This window comes from Prenolepis imparis, unplaced genomic scaffold, assembly GCF_030444845.1.
Source record: "Prenolepis imparis isolate NDT839.2.m4 unplaced genomic scaffold, iyPreImpa1.0 SCAF_14, whole genome shotgun sequence".
NCBI lineage: Eukaryota > Metazoa > Arthropoda > Insecta > Hymenoptera > Formicidae > Prenolepis > Prenolepis imparis.
The window spans coordinates 1072055-1085666 of NW_028141172.1; the positions used below are offsets into that span (position 1 = coordinate 1072055).

General features: G+C 31.7%; 3 protein-coding genes and 1 long non-coding RNA gene across 4 annotated transcripts in view; 1 reads left to right on the plus strand and 3 right to left on the minus strand.

Moving 5' to 3' along the window:
• The first annotated feature begins 769 nt into the window (after positions 1 to 769).
• Positions 770 to 13612, plus strand: part of Nfat (nuclear factor of activated T cells 3) — a 34490-nt gene continuing 21647 nt past the window's right edge. Inside the window, exons 1-2 of the mRNA XM_083054602.1 lie at positions 770 to 1090; positions 2740 to 3085. Of these exons, the coding sequence (XP_082910728.1) occupies positions 3007 to 3085 (79 nt within the window). The 5' untranslated portion in view covers positions 770 to 1090; positions 2740 to 3006. The remainder of the gene's footprint in view (positions 1091 to 2739; positions 3086 to 13612) is intronic.
• LOC145945550 (E3 SUMO-protein ligase ZBED1-like) lies at positions 5335 to 8367 on the minus strand. The gene is made up of 4 exons (XM_083054611.1): positions 7708 to 8367; positions 7506 to 7602; positions 7368 to 7425; positions 5335 to 7238 (listed from the first exon to the last, which is right to left on the minus strand). The coding sequence occupies exons 1-4, from the start codon at positions 7929 to 7931 to the stop codon at positions 5713 to 5715; spliced, it is 1905 nt and encodes a 634-aa protein (XP_082910737.1). The 5' UTR covers positions 7932 to 8367; the 3' UTR covers positions 5335 to 5712.
• Positions 9822 to 11359, minus strand: LOC145945552 (zinc finger BED domain-containing protein 4-like). The gene has a single exon (XM_083054613.1). The coding sequence runs from the start codon at positions 11337 to 11339 to the stop codon at positions 9861 to 9863; it is 1479 nt and encodes a 492-aa protein (XP_082910739.1). The 5' UTR covers positions 11340 to 11359; the 3' UTR covers positions 9822 to 9860.
• Positions 11423 to 12243, minus strand: LOC145945518 (uncharacterized). Its single transcript, XR_014426870.1, has 4 exons — positions 11885 to 12243; positions 11693 to 11783; positions 11532 to 11598; positions 11423 to 11439 (listed from the first exon to the last, which is right to left on the minus strand). It is a non-coding gene; the product is annotated as an uncharacterized LOC145945518 (long non-coding RNA).

The window sequence follows — 13612 nt, forward strand, 5'->3', positions numbered from 1 at the left end:
TATATTTTATATATTTTACCAATTTGCAACTCGTAATCCAGATCAATAGTTCCCAAGCTTGAGCAATGTATTTTTAGCGTACTTAGTCTTCTTTTATACGTTAAGTATAACGTTATCAGAAATTATGAAAACATTTCCATTATCTTTTTTTTCAAGATAATCTCATAAATTCAAGATTTTACAATTGATTTTACAATCAATCTGGAAATTGAAGATTCTTGAGGCCCAAGATTCTGAGATGGAAATTATTTATCACATTCTAAAATAATTAAATTAATTTAACATTTTTTACTTTATACTTATTACATTATATTTCCTTCTATTTATTCATTATGTTACTTTCATTATTTTATTTTATGTACAAATTGCAAACCTTTATTTTTTTGCGATAATGAAGTATGAAAGATCTCGTCTCTTATATTTTGAACTTGGGAACATTTGATCATTTACATTGTCAGCGCATACTTGATTCTGATTTTTTCATGTATTTCAGATTTTGTAATTTTATATAAACTCTCAAATCTCGAATGCTCCAAAAATAAAGTCAAATAGATATTTGTGATTTCTAGAGAAAATTGACTTGAAAAGATTTCTCAAAACATTTCTTAAATTTTAATGTTATATCCTACCATATTTGACTTTTAAGCCTGAAAAATGAAATAAGAAAAACGTTCTTTTTTATTAAATGTGAATCAATTCTTTCCATCTTTTATTTTTTTCAGTAAATTTGTATTAATTTAATAATTAGAATATATATATAGTAAAATTATATGTAATCCTTGAGAATGACTACTTGTTTTACACAATGAAATGAATGAATATCTTCACTTTAGCGTAATTTATACAATTAATATGATATTTAAATAATTTACACATAATTCGTTTAACATTTCATTAGGTTTAACTCCGAGGCTACGTAAGGAATCTTCACAAAACGCCTAATTGCACAAATACTAATTAAGCGTAGAAATCGTGACAAACGAAAAGGAAAGAAAAGACGAGGAAAGAATTGTGCGAGGGAGAAAATTTCTGGAGAGTTTTCAAGAGAATTGAAGAGCTCTTTGTCTTGCAGTGTCGCAATAAGTGATGGGTAACGTCTATTTTTGCATTATTGTTATAATCTTTTGGAAATTGTATTCTCGTGTAATGGTTATGGGCGCTACGTAACGTATATACATCATTGTCCTTCTCTCGATTTGAATTACTAATAACATATATCGAATGACTCGCATAAAGCGGCTAACTGTGTTAGGAATTAATTCCAATTGAGTTTGGTGTCTTATTATGAATGAAATATCATATCTTTTTCAAAAACGCCCTGTATAAATATATATAAATATGTTTCTGCGCGATGACGCATACAGTGGACCAATAGTCGTTATTCCGGAAATAAATTTAATTAAAGAGAAACTCCAATTTTTTTTTTTTTTTTTTTTTTAAATAATAAATCAAATTATAAGTTTAAATTTTTTTTAAATCTCGATTATTGTGATATAAATTCTTAAAGTAAATTTTTAAAGATGTATATTATATGTGTAATTTATCAATAGAGTGATTCTTTTATACATAAATTATGTATTATATATTGAAAAAAAATTGTATACTCTATTACATAAAATATTATATATCATAAATTAACATTTTTCGGAACAATGACTTTCGGTCCATTTTTTTATATAGTGTGCGTGTTTCTGTGGGCTTTGATATCGTCTGTCATGATAAGGAATGCGCGAAAAAAAGTTAATTAAACAAGATATATAAATATATATAATATAAATATAAATGCGAGCGGAGATAAGATATATAATGGTGTCGCGATATATTAATCGCGTCTTGCATTGGCTGCCTTCAATATACTTCTTTCAATTTCTGTTGAGGTAATGTGTGTCAAACGAGAACCTGATTGTGTGTGAAGTAAAAGGCCATACCTACACGCATCAGGAATGTCTTTGTTATTCTATATACATATATCATCGTCTTTGAAATTACATTCTCCTCTTCCTCAGAAATTTACTAATTGCAATATTCCCATCCTAACAGCTGCAACTATAATATAATAAGAAAGCATCAGAGAGTATTTTTTATATATAATTTTATATATTAATTAAACAAATAATAATTTTCTCATAGTAATCATATAATTTTTTTCAGTTATTACAATATTTTCTTATTTTCAAAAGTATATCAAACTCGCATTAAATAAAAGTAATAATAATTTTATCATAGTAATCATATATAATTTTTTTTCAGCTAGATTACAATATTTTCTTATTTTCAAAAGTATATCAAACTCGCATTAAATAAAAGTAATAATAATTTTCTCATAGTAATCATATATAACTTTTTTCAGTTAGATTACAATATTTTCTTATTTTCGAAAGTAGTATATCAAACTCGCATTAAATAAAAGTAATATATAATTTTTTTCAGTTAGAATATTACAATATTTTCTTTTTCAAAAATAGTATATCAAACTCGTCATCAAATTGTGAAAAACAAAGAAATTGTGATATCGAATTAATTTATCTTTTTTAAAGAATAGATTCTAATAATGTCGCTATATCCATTTAAAAATTATTTTAAAAGGAATACAAAGATTGAATAATAAGTTATATTGTTTTTTATATACATTTTATATATGAAATGATTTGATATCGCTATAAAGAGTGATAATAGGCAAAGTCTCGAAGGAAATGCCTTATATATATTTCATTGTTAGTAACAGTCTGTTGCTTTTAGGCGAGATCTACGCGCACACTGCCGGGACGGCTTGAATGGATGCGCGCGCACACGTTGGCCACGTGACGTGCGCGCAACAATAATCATGGCCGCCAGTCAAAGGCCGAGCGAGACGGGACGAGCCGAGCGCCGAGCCATTGCGGAGCGACCTCAGGGCCTCAGGGTCCCAGTTGAACGGCGGAAAGCAAATATGGCTGCCGCGCGGGTAGATTATGATGCGTAGCGGACGCGCTGCCGGCGAAAGGATTGCGTGCTGGTGCGTGTACGATGTTGCTGAAGGATCAGGTTGCGACAGCAAAGAAGTACCGCAGGCATCATGGGAAAAACGGTGCCAGATCCGCGGCCGGTAAGTGCACATCGTCGCTCATGTACGAGAGAGAAGAGAGAAACTCGCGAGATCGCCGCGCATTCTCCCCCTCGGCTTCCCGCTTCTCCCTTCGTCGTTCCTTCCTTCCTCCCCCCGCGGCTTCGCGATAACGATCACAGCATATACCGGAGCCGCGACACCGTGTGATAAATTAGGAATCTGTTGCAAGCCGCGGAGATTCGAACTTTGAGGAACATATGTAACCTAACGATCCACAAACATTGCGACTCTTCCTGACGTTACTTCAACGCTTGTCAAACATTTTTCTATTCATGAAAGTGAGACGCATCGAGTTTTTGTGCTCCGATATTGGATCGAATTTGTCGTAATTGTAAGTTTTGTTTCTCGCCACACATATGTAATATATCGCGCGAAATGGCGAGAACCATTTTCCGATTTACTCTTGTAACTTTCTATTCTTTTGCCCGATCGCGGACAAGAATCGGTTAGTCTGATAGCAATATGCTCCGATATAATACAATGCGATGCAACGCGACATTCCCCTTAATCATGCTCCGGAATAATAAATGCGATTTGTCGTATTGCATTTATTATTCCGGAGCATGATTAAGGGAAATGCGACGATCGAGTGCAACGCACTCTAATAGCGATTCTGTCATCGATGGAATAAGTTTCAAAGTAGCTATTATTAATCGACCGTGAGTCAATTTCGTCGAAATTTGTCGTATATTTCTAATTAAAAAGTAAAGGAATATGTCATGTAAGAAGCACGCGACGCGTTATTTATACGTTCCGATCTTTGTCACACGCTGTTGTAAGCAGCGATGCAATAACAAGAATCCGTTAAAAATATCTTCGGAGACATTTCGGCAAAGCTCGCGGGCCAAACGAGCTTCATTCGAAGATGCGTCGCGGTGAAAATGCATTCCTGGCACGCCGTGATAAGAATAGACCGATGGTGGGAAGGAAAGGACGATTCGCGATGCGATAACGAACGGGGGAGAATACGTAGGATTACGTGTGTGTAACCAAATCGCACGATGTAGATTGTAGTTACATTTTTCCCGCATGTTATAAAACATTTTTATTCAAATCTATAAGAATCGAAAGAATTGAACGTCCAAGTATTGAGAAAAAGAAAGAAGATATATACAATATTGGATATTAATATAGACAAAATATAATGGGGAAATATATAAAATATTATATACATATATTACATTGTTTAAGACGCGCAGTATAAACACAAATATCTTTACGATATGCAAAAAAGTTAGTCTACTTACGGCATCAGCTGTGACCACGTGCCCCCCCCCCCTCCCCCCAGGACCACGTAACCATATGACATCTATATACTTTGCTGTTGTATGCACCAAATAAATTTGCGTATTACTATCGATGAATACTTGAGCATCGGATAATAATTTTATATAAGTGCCTCAATTAAGCACTCGCTCGTTATCTCTAAGCGATGAAATCGACATCGTCATAAATGTTAACGAATGCCATTTAATGAGCGATCGTAAATCGCACCAAGTTATTATTTAAACTCAGAATTATAAAGTCAATGAAGTTATTAATTTTAATCTCCTTTAATTTGTCTATTTTCTCGTAGAATTGCATACAAATCAAACATCTGATTACAAAATCGAGAAAAACTAACACTGTTATTATATTTTAAATCTGCCATTTGAAATTTGTCATTCCTGTATAATGTATTATATATATAAAACATTATATATATTATATTATATATATAACTTTAAATGATAGATTTCATAGATAATAACAACAATGATAGTTTTATACATACATGTGTTGAATATTTAAATAACTCGACTTTTAACCAGTACGACATAAACAATGAAAATTAGGACTTCTTTAATACTTCTCGCTTCTTCTCCGACTTTTTTGCAAGATTAGATTAGAGATGGAGGGTTTCAAGACTTTTAAGGGACTGTTTATACTTGATACGCGTAAAGAAGCTAATCGAATAGCGAGAGAAACTTTTTGTAGAACAACCGTCGTGAACACCGGCGCGTTAAACGTCTCCAAGGTCTTTGCAATGGAGATTCAATCACCGCCAATCTACACAGTCTTAGCAATTTGCTTCTTTGAACGATCTCGAGCGGCATCTGCGAGTCGCAAAGCATCGCAGAAGCTGAATAAGGATTTAGTTATTCGCGAGCTCTTTCGCTACTTGATTCTCGAAGAAACTCAACGCCATTCGTTTCTTTTTTAAACCAAAAATGTATTTGAATTTATTACATCAATTCGTATCGATTATATAGTTACTTTATTTGCTCGAGATTTGGGACTAATAATAATAAATTCTCGATTAATAAAAATATTGATCCAAAATAAATATCGATGTCCGACGATGTTCGAGCTAATATCAGTTTTTTCTTGAGGAGATCGAAATTATTATCTAAAATCTCTCAAGCTATAAAAAAGCACAATAATAATTATAAAATGCATAAGTATTATATATGTATAAGAATACAAAGATTATTTTTTTCAAACAGAATATATATTATAGGAATAGAATATGTTATTAGATAAAATACGATTAGTGTGTCTTCACTTTTAGTCCAAGTCGTCCAAGCGTCACATCGTTATCATTAATAACAGAATTAAATCGATTTTCATGATTTATGAAAATATTCTTCATCTATCAAATTCAAGAATGATATTTTGTTTAATGTTTCTGGTTCGGTTAACTGATTCCTCGATTGGGTCATCTCCGTCTTCGAAAACAACCTTTCTCCTGGAACTGACGTGGCCACGATCGACAAGTACCTTTGCGCTACTTTGTACAATGAGGGAAATTGTGTCTTCATGCTCTCCCATTTCTCTAAGGGATCATCGTCCTTAGAGGTAACTGGGCTGGTTAGATACGAAGATAACTCGTCTTCATGTTTATGCGCCAGAGATTTATGATGATTCCAAAGATCGTATTTGACTTTTTTCTGTTCAGTATTAGATTCATGAGACGTACTGGATAATTCGTCCATCATTTCGTGCAATTTGTATATAATAATATGTAAAGCCTTTGTATTCTGAAAATGTATGGTCTTAAAGCGGGGATCCAGTATGGTGGCGATACATATTGAATCGATCAACTCTATATGGTCGAAGCTTGCTTGCAATTCTCTCAGAATGGTTTCCTTCAACTTAATCGAAAGCTCGGTCGTTTGCTTAGTGTTTTTGTATTCAGTTAGAGCGCAATTAATAAGTGGTATTATCTTCGATATTGTGATATAATTTTCAGCCGAACATTCTTGTGTTATGAATGCCAGAGGTCTCAATAAAACTACTATTTCCTTCAATATGATAAATTCATCGTCGGTCGGCATCTCGGGAATTGTTATATCTTGGGAATTAACTTCTCTAAACAAGATATCATTGATAACTGTCGTTGATAATTCGACAAATCCTTCCAGCATGTAGAATAAGCTGTTCCATTTATTGTTGACATCAAGAATGAGTTTCTTTAATTTAGTTTTAGATAGACCAAAGTCAACTTGACAGCAATGCAATTTGTTATCAATGCTTATTTTTATAAACTTTACAACCAATCTCACTTTGTTAATAATATTACTGAGGCCTTCACAGGTTTTCATAGAGTTTTCTATCACTAAATTGATAGTGTGAGCGAAACAGATTATATGCTTGTCCTGACCAAAAATCTGTTCAACAGCCTTGACTATATTAGATTCATCATTAGTCACAACTGCTACAACTTTATTATTTATGCAATAGTTTTGCAGAATATTTGAAAGAACTAATGCAATGCAATCTGCAGTATGTTGTTCTGATAATTTCATGACTTCAATAATTCTAGATTTTAATTTTTTTGTTTTATTTTCTACGAAGTGTATTGTGATTCTTAAACACTTTTCATACATTTCATCAGATTCAGACGAACTATCTATACTGATAGTTACATGTAAAGTTTCGTTTAGTTTTTGTTTGAAGATTTGAATTTCCATATCATATTTCTCATCTAATCTCCTTTTAATTGTACCTTCACTAGGAATTTTATAACGAGGCGCCAGTTTTTTCATTAAATGTTTAAATCCCTCACATTGAATAATATTGTATGATCGATAATGAATGCAGATGAAATAAAGAATATCATCCGTTATCTTGGCGTAGCATTCTTCATCACCTGAAAGATAGTTTATATAAAAATCATTAGAGAGATTAAGCATTTGTAGTTTTATTCTTAAAGATTTAGATATTATATTTATCATATTTTTATTATATATTAATTATTGAATTTTCAATATATTCTTACTAGAATAATTAGATATTCTTTCAGGAGCCGCAGCTAATGTATCCATTTGTAGTTCATTCTGGCAACATAAAACAAATTTAAATTTAAACTTATTCACGAAATATCAAAGCTAATAAATCAATAAAAATATATATATACTTGAGATTTATTAGAGCATTTTCTTGAAACAAATCTTTGGCGTTTTTGAGATGTATCAGTATAGGTAGGAGGATTAAGATCATCTAATTTTGACGGACTGCAACATAAAAGTTTTAGTCTTGTAAAATGTGTATGTGTGCGAGAGAAACTGCACTATTAGTATTTATAAAGGTCAATAAGAGAAAAAGAAATATCAACAAACCTTTTCTTTGTCTTTAACTTTTTTGTCGGTTTTCTGACCTTGTGTTCCTTGTCTGTACTACTATTAGCAGAGATTTTGTGTATTTTAAAGTGTCTTCCCATAATGCACACAGTTGTTTTGCCAAAACCCTGATGAAATTTGATGTGTCTATCGCACAAATTGCATGATACTGTATTTTCATTTATCTTCTTGAAGTATTTCCACATCTCGCTTTTCGTTGACATTTTTTAGGTAATTAACTTTGTTAGAAGAATGTCTTCGATGAAAATATCGTTTTTTCTTGCTTTTTATTTTTCTTCTATCTCTATATAATATCTCACACGTAGCACTATTCTCGAAAAGTTACACCCTGCATCCAGTTAACTAGTAGACAGAAATGATGCAATACCGTTAGGATGACGTTGCCATGTGTTGCTCCTTTTCTTTATCTCTATCTTTCCTCCTCTCTCATTTCTGTTTATCGGTATCTCATTTCATTGACGGACGTAAGGACAATAATGTTGCGAACAGAGAATTGAAAGACACCTTCACCGTCTGCGCATGCGCGTGCGCAGTGCGCAGTGCGCACGAATATATCGATATATCCTTAGTTGAGTTTATTATATATTGATATATTTCATTTGTGTGTGTGTGATATATACCGCGAAAATGGTATCGTAATTTAGAGATTATTGGCCGCGTTCAGCAGAAAAAGCAGCTTTGCAGCTGTTGTAAAATTCGTGAATCTGATTGGTGTATTCTCTTAGGTTCAGCTAAGATGAAGAGAATACACCAATCAGATTCACGAATTTTACAACAGTTGAAAGCTGCTTTTTCTGCTGAACGCGGCCATTGTGTATCAATCTACAGCTACAGAATTGAAGACAATAAAGGCCCTTGCACAATGCTAGGCGATAGCGATAGGAATAGCGATAGCGATAGAATAGCATCTATTCTCTGTTCCTATTGGTGGAATAAAAAATATTCACCAATAGAAATAGAGAAAAGGTACTATTCTATCGCTATCGCTATTCCTATCGCTATAGCCTAGCATTGTGCAAGGGGCTTAAGAGTCATATTAGAAGGGAAACATCAATAAATCGAAATGATTTAAATATATGGTTCTGTATATCAATATTTAATTAATATGGAATAACTATTATTTATCGTAATAATCTTTAATAATAAAAAAAAATAAATAAAAATTGCAAAAAAATATTGTAATATTTATAATGTTGAAAGCAACGTGCAGTTCGGTTCTATGTAACAGTTTAATAACGAGAATTTCTAATAGATACCTACTTTCTACTAAATATCACATACAGATATTTGTAATATCGAATTACGAAGTGCCAAAAGAGATGTAGATAGAGGAATATCGATCCTTTTCTATTCGATTCTCATCTCTTACATATCAATATATGAAATGCTCGACAACAGGAACGTCTGAAAGTTTAAAATATCAAAATTCTAAAAATATCGATATTGCATCGACATTATTTTCATATTAATATTTTGTAAATAGATTGGACTTTTGAGGATATCTTTTTAGATTTAATTTTTGGAGAGAGAAAATAAGAAATTTAAAAATCCTTATATATGTATTTGTTTATTATTATTCTTATATTTGTTTATTATTCTAACGAGATAATTAATTATTATCTTAAAATGGAGGAACAAGCTGAATAAGAATTGAGTTATTCGCAAACACTTGCACTATTTGATTCTCGAAGAAGAAACTCAACATTATTCGATATTTTTTACAAAAAATATAGTATTCAGATATATATTTAAATTTATTTATATCAATTCGTATCGATTATAATTCTTTTATTTGTTCGAGATTTGGAACTAATAATAATCAATTTTCGATTAATAAATATTGATTCAAAATAAATATCGCTGTTCGATGATATTAGAGCTAATATCGGTTTTTTCTTGAGGAGATCGAAATTATTATCTAAAACTATAAAAAAAGCACAATAATAATTATAAAGCGCATAAACAATTTATTATAAAAATGCATAAGTATTATATAAGAATAGAAAGAATAATTTTTTTTTAAACAGAATATATACTATAGGAATAGAATATGTCATTAGATAGAATATATAATATAGGATAATTGTGTCTTCAACTTTATTCCAAGCGTCGCATCGTTCGATTTTCATGATTCAAAACCAATATTCTTCATCTATCGAATTCAAGAATGATATTTTATTTAATGTTTCTGGTTCAGTTAATTGATTCCTCGATTGGGTCATCTCCGTCTTTGAAAACCTTTCTCCTGGAACTGATGTGGCCACAATCGACAAGTACTTTTGCGCAATTTTGTACAATGAGGGAAATTGTGTCTTCATGCTCTCCCATTTCTTTAAGGGATCGTCGTCATTAAAGGAAACTGGGCTGGCCAGGTACGAAGATAACTCGTCCTTGTGTTGATGCGCCAGAAATTTATGATGATTCCAGAGATCGTATTTGGCTTCTTCCTGTTCAGTATTAGACTCGTGGGACAAACTGGACAATTCGCGTATCGTTTCGCGCAATTCGCATATGACATTGTTTAGAGCCTGTGTATTCTGGAAATGTATGGTCTTAAAGCGGGGATCCAATATGATGGCGATAGACATTAAATCGATGAACTCTATATAGTCGAATCTTCTTTGAAATTCTGTGAGAATGGTTTCCTTCAACTTTATCGAAAGCTCGGTCGTTTGCTTGGTGTTTTTGTACTCTGTTCGAGCACAATTAATAAGTGGTATTATCTTCGATATTGTGATATAATTTTCAGCCAAGCATTCTTGTGCTATGAATGCCAAGGGTCTCAATAAAACTACTATTTCTTTTAACATGATAAATTCATCGTCGGTCAGCATCTCGGGAATTATAACTTCTCTGAGCAAGACATCATTGATAACTGTCCATAATTCGACAAATCGTTCCAGCATGTAAAATATACTGTACCATCTATTATTGACATCAAGGATGAGTTTCTTTATTTTAATTTTAGATATACCCATGTCAACTTGATGCTGATGTAATTTGTTATTTATGTCAGTATTATTTTTTATAAGCTCTACAACCAATCTCACTTTGGTAATAATATTACTGAGGCCTTCACAGGTTTTCATAGAGCTTTCTGTGACTAAATTGATAGTGTGAGCGAAACAGATTATATGCTTGTCCTGACCAAAAATCTGTTTAACAGCCTTGATTATATTAGATTCGTCATTAGTTACAACTGCTACAACTTTATTATCGATGCACCAGTTTTGCAGAATATTTGAAAGAACTAATGCAATGCAACCTGCAGTATATTGTTTAGACAATTTAATGACCTCAATATTTCTAGATTTTAATTTTCTTGTTTTATTTTCTACGAAGTGCACTGTGACTCTTAAGAACCTTTCATACACTTCATCAGATACTTCGGACCAAGAATCTATACTGATAGTTACATGTAAAGTTTTATTCAGTTTTTGTTTAAAGATCTGAACTATCATATCATATTTCTCGTCTAATCTTCTATTGATTGTATTTTCAGTAGGAATTTTATAATAAGGTGCCAGTTCTTTCATCAAATGTTTGAATCCCTTACATCGAATAATATTGAATAATCGATGGGTGCAAATGAAGTAAAGAATAGCATCCATTATCTTGGCGTAGCATTCTTCATCACCTGAAAGATAGTTTATATAAAAATCATTAGAGAGATTAAGCATTTGTAGTTTTGTTCTTAAGTATTTAGATATGCTTTAATATATATTTATATTTTTATTTTATATTATATATCATATTTTATTATATATTAGTTATTGAATTTTTAATATAAAAATATATCTTACTGGAATAACTCAGCATCCTTTTAGGAGCTGCAGCCAATGTATCCATTCGTGTAAAGTGTGGTTCGTCCTGATAACATAAGCATAAGCAAAAATAACTTAAAACTTAAACTTTTTCCCAAAGTATCAAAACTAATCAATCAACAACAAAAAAATATATGTACTTTGGATTGCTTATTATCTTTTTTTGAAACATTTCTTTGAGTTCTTAGAGATGTGTCGATAGCATTAGGTTCATCTAATTTCAGCCAACGTCTGTAACGTAAAAAAAGATTTAGTCTCGTTAAATATATATATATGTAAAACCACTATTATTATTTATAAAGATCAATAAGAGAAAGGAAATATTAACAAACCTTTCCTTTGTCTCTAACTTTTTTTTTGGTTTCTTGACCTTGTCGTACTCCTCTGTACTATAATTATTACTAAGGGCGTTGTGTGTGTTGAAATGTCTCTTCATAATTGACACAGCCGATTTGCCAAAAGCCTGAAATTGATGAAATTTGATGTGTTTATCGCACAAATTGCACGATACTGTATTTTCATTTATCTTCTTGAAGTGGTTCCATATCTCGCTTTGACATTTTTCAGACAATTAATTTTATTAGAAGAATGTCTTCGATGAAAATATTGTTTCTTCCTTGTTTTTTTATTTTTCTGCAAGGAATTTCTATCCCTTAAAGATACAATATCCCACACTTAACGTAACACTGTTCTTGAAAAGTTGCGATGTTGCAACAAGGAGCAAGGAGGATTGAAATTTGATACCTTCACCAGCTGCGCTCGAGTATATCGATATATCCTTAGTTGCGAGATTATTATATCGATATATATTTCATTTAACACCGTGAAAACGGTATCGTAATTTAAGTTATTATTGTGTCTCAATCTAGAATTGAAGGCAGGAGTAAACATCAATAAATCGAAATAACGATTTAAATATATGGTTCTGTATATCTAATTAATGTAAAATAATTAATATTTTTCTAATATAATAATTATTTTATCCCAGATATCAATATCTAATTAATATGGAATAACTATTATTTATCGTAATAATCTTTAATAATTAAAAAAAATAAATAAAAATTGCAAAAAAATATTTAATTGTAATATTTATAATGTTGAAAGCAACGTGCAGTTCGGTTTTGTGTGACCGAGTTTAATAACGAGAATTTCCAATAGATATCTACTTTCTACTAAATATCACATACAGATGTGCTGTAATATCGAATTACGAAGTGCCGATATGTAGATAGAAGAATATCGATCTTTACTTTCTATTCGATTCTCACCTTTCACATGTCAATATATAAAATGCTCGAAGACAGGAATGTCTTTAAAATATCCAAATTCTAAAAGTATCGATATTACATATCGAAATGATTTTCATATTAATGATATTTTGTAAACAGATTGGATTTTTGAGGATATCTTTCTAGATATTATTTTTGAAGAGAAAGAGAGAGAAAAAGAGAGATAATATCTTTATTACATGTATATATTTGTTTATTATTCTAACGAGATAATTAATTATTATCTTAACCATAAAATTATTAAAGAAAAATATATTTTGATATATATGTAAGTTTTTGTAAGTCGCACGTCATTTTGTAAAAAAGAAACATCAACAGAAACATATACTGACACGTACATCGAAATTAATAAAATAAAAAAGAGGGAAAGAGTTCGGTATATATGTATGTTGACGGTTTTGCGTCTCTAGTTTCATGTTTTGCCGAGTCTACATATCTGTAGATCCGGCCAAGACAACAGTCATCGCAATTCGGCGTCACGTATGCGTGAGCCGAACTTGATGGATTTACATAACATCATTTTTTATTCAACAGGCATACATTCGACCGGCGGATGCTTAATTGGTTGAGAGATCGAGGCTAAGAAATGTTTGAGCTTGACTGTTTTTGAGGCCAGCGAGGTAACAAATCTGATTTACAATTCAGCGGTGCTCAGCTGACCGAGCAGTTGGATGAACGGATTCATCAGCGAGTGATTTGAGGAATGTACGGCGCAGCGAACGATATCAAGGTACGCTACACGTACCGCACGTGTTCGCGAAATGTGAT

Excerpts from the sequence above, each read along its gene's own strand:
- LOC145945552 (XM_083054613.1), bottom strand. The coding sequence starts at position 11,339 with ATGGATGCTATTCTTTACTTCATTTGCACCCATCGATTATTCAATATT.
- LOC145945550 (XM_083054611.1), bottom strand. The coding sequence starts at position 7,931 with ATGTCAACGAAAAGCGAGATGTGGAAATACTTCAAGAAGATAAATGAA. Across the intron at positions 7,603-7,707 it reads AAGTTAAAGACAAAGAAAAG|TCCGTCAAAATTAGATGATC; the intron begins GTTTGTTGATAT and ends TTTATGTTGCAG. Across the intron at positions 7,426-7,505 it reads AATGCTCTAATAAATCTCAA|AATGAACTACAAATGGATAC; the intron begins GTATATATATAT and ends TTATGTTGCCAG.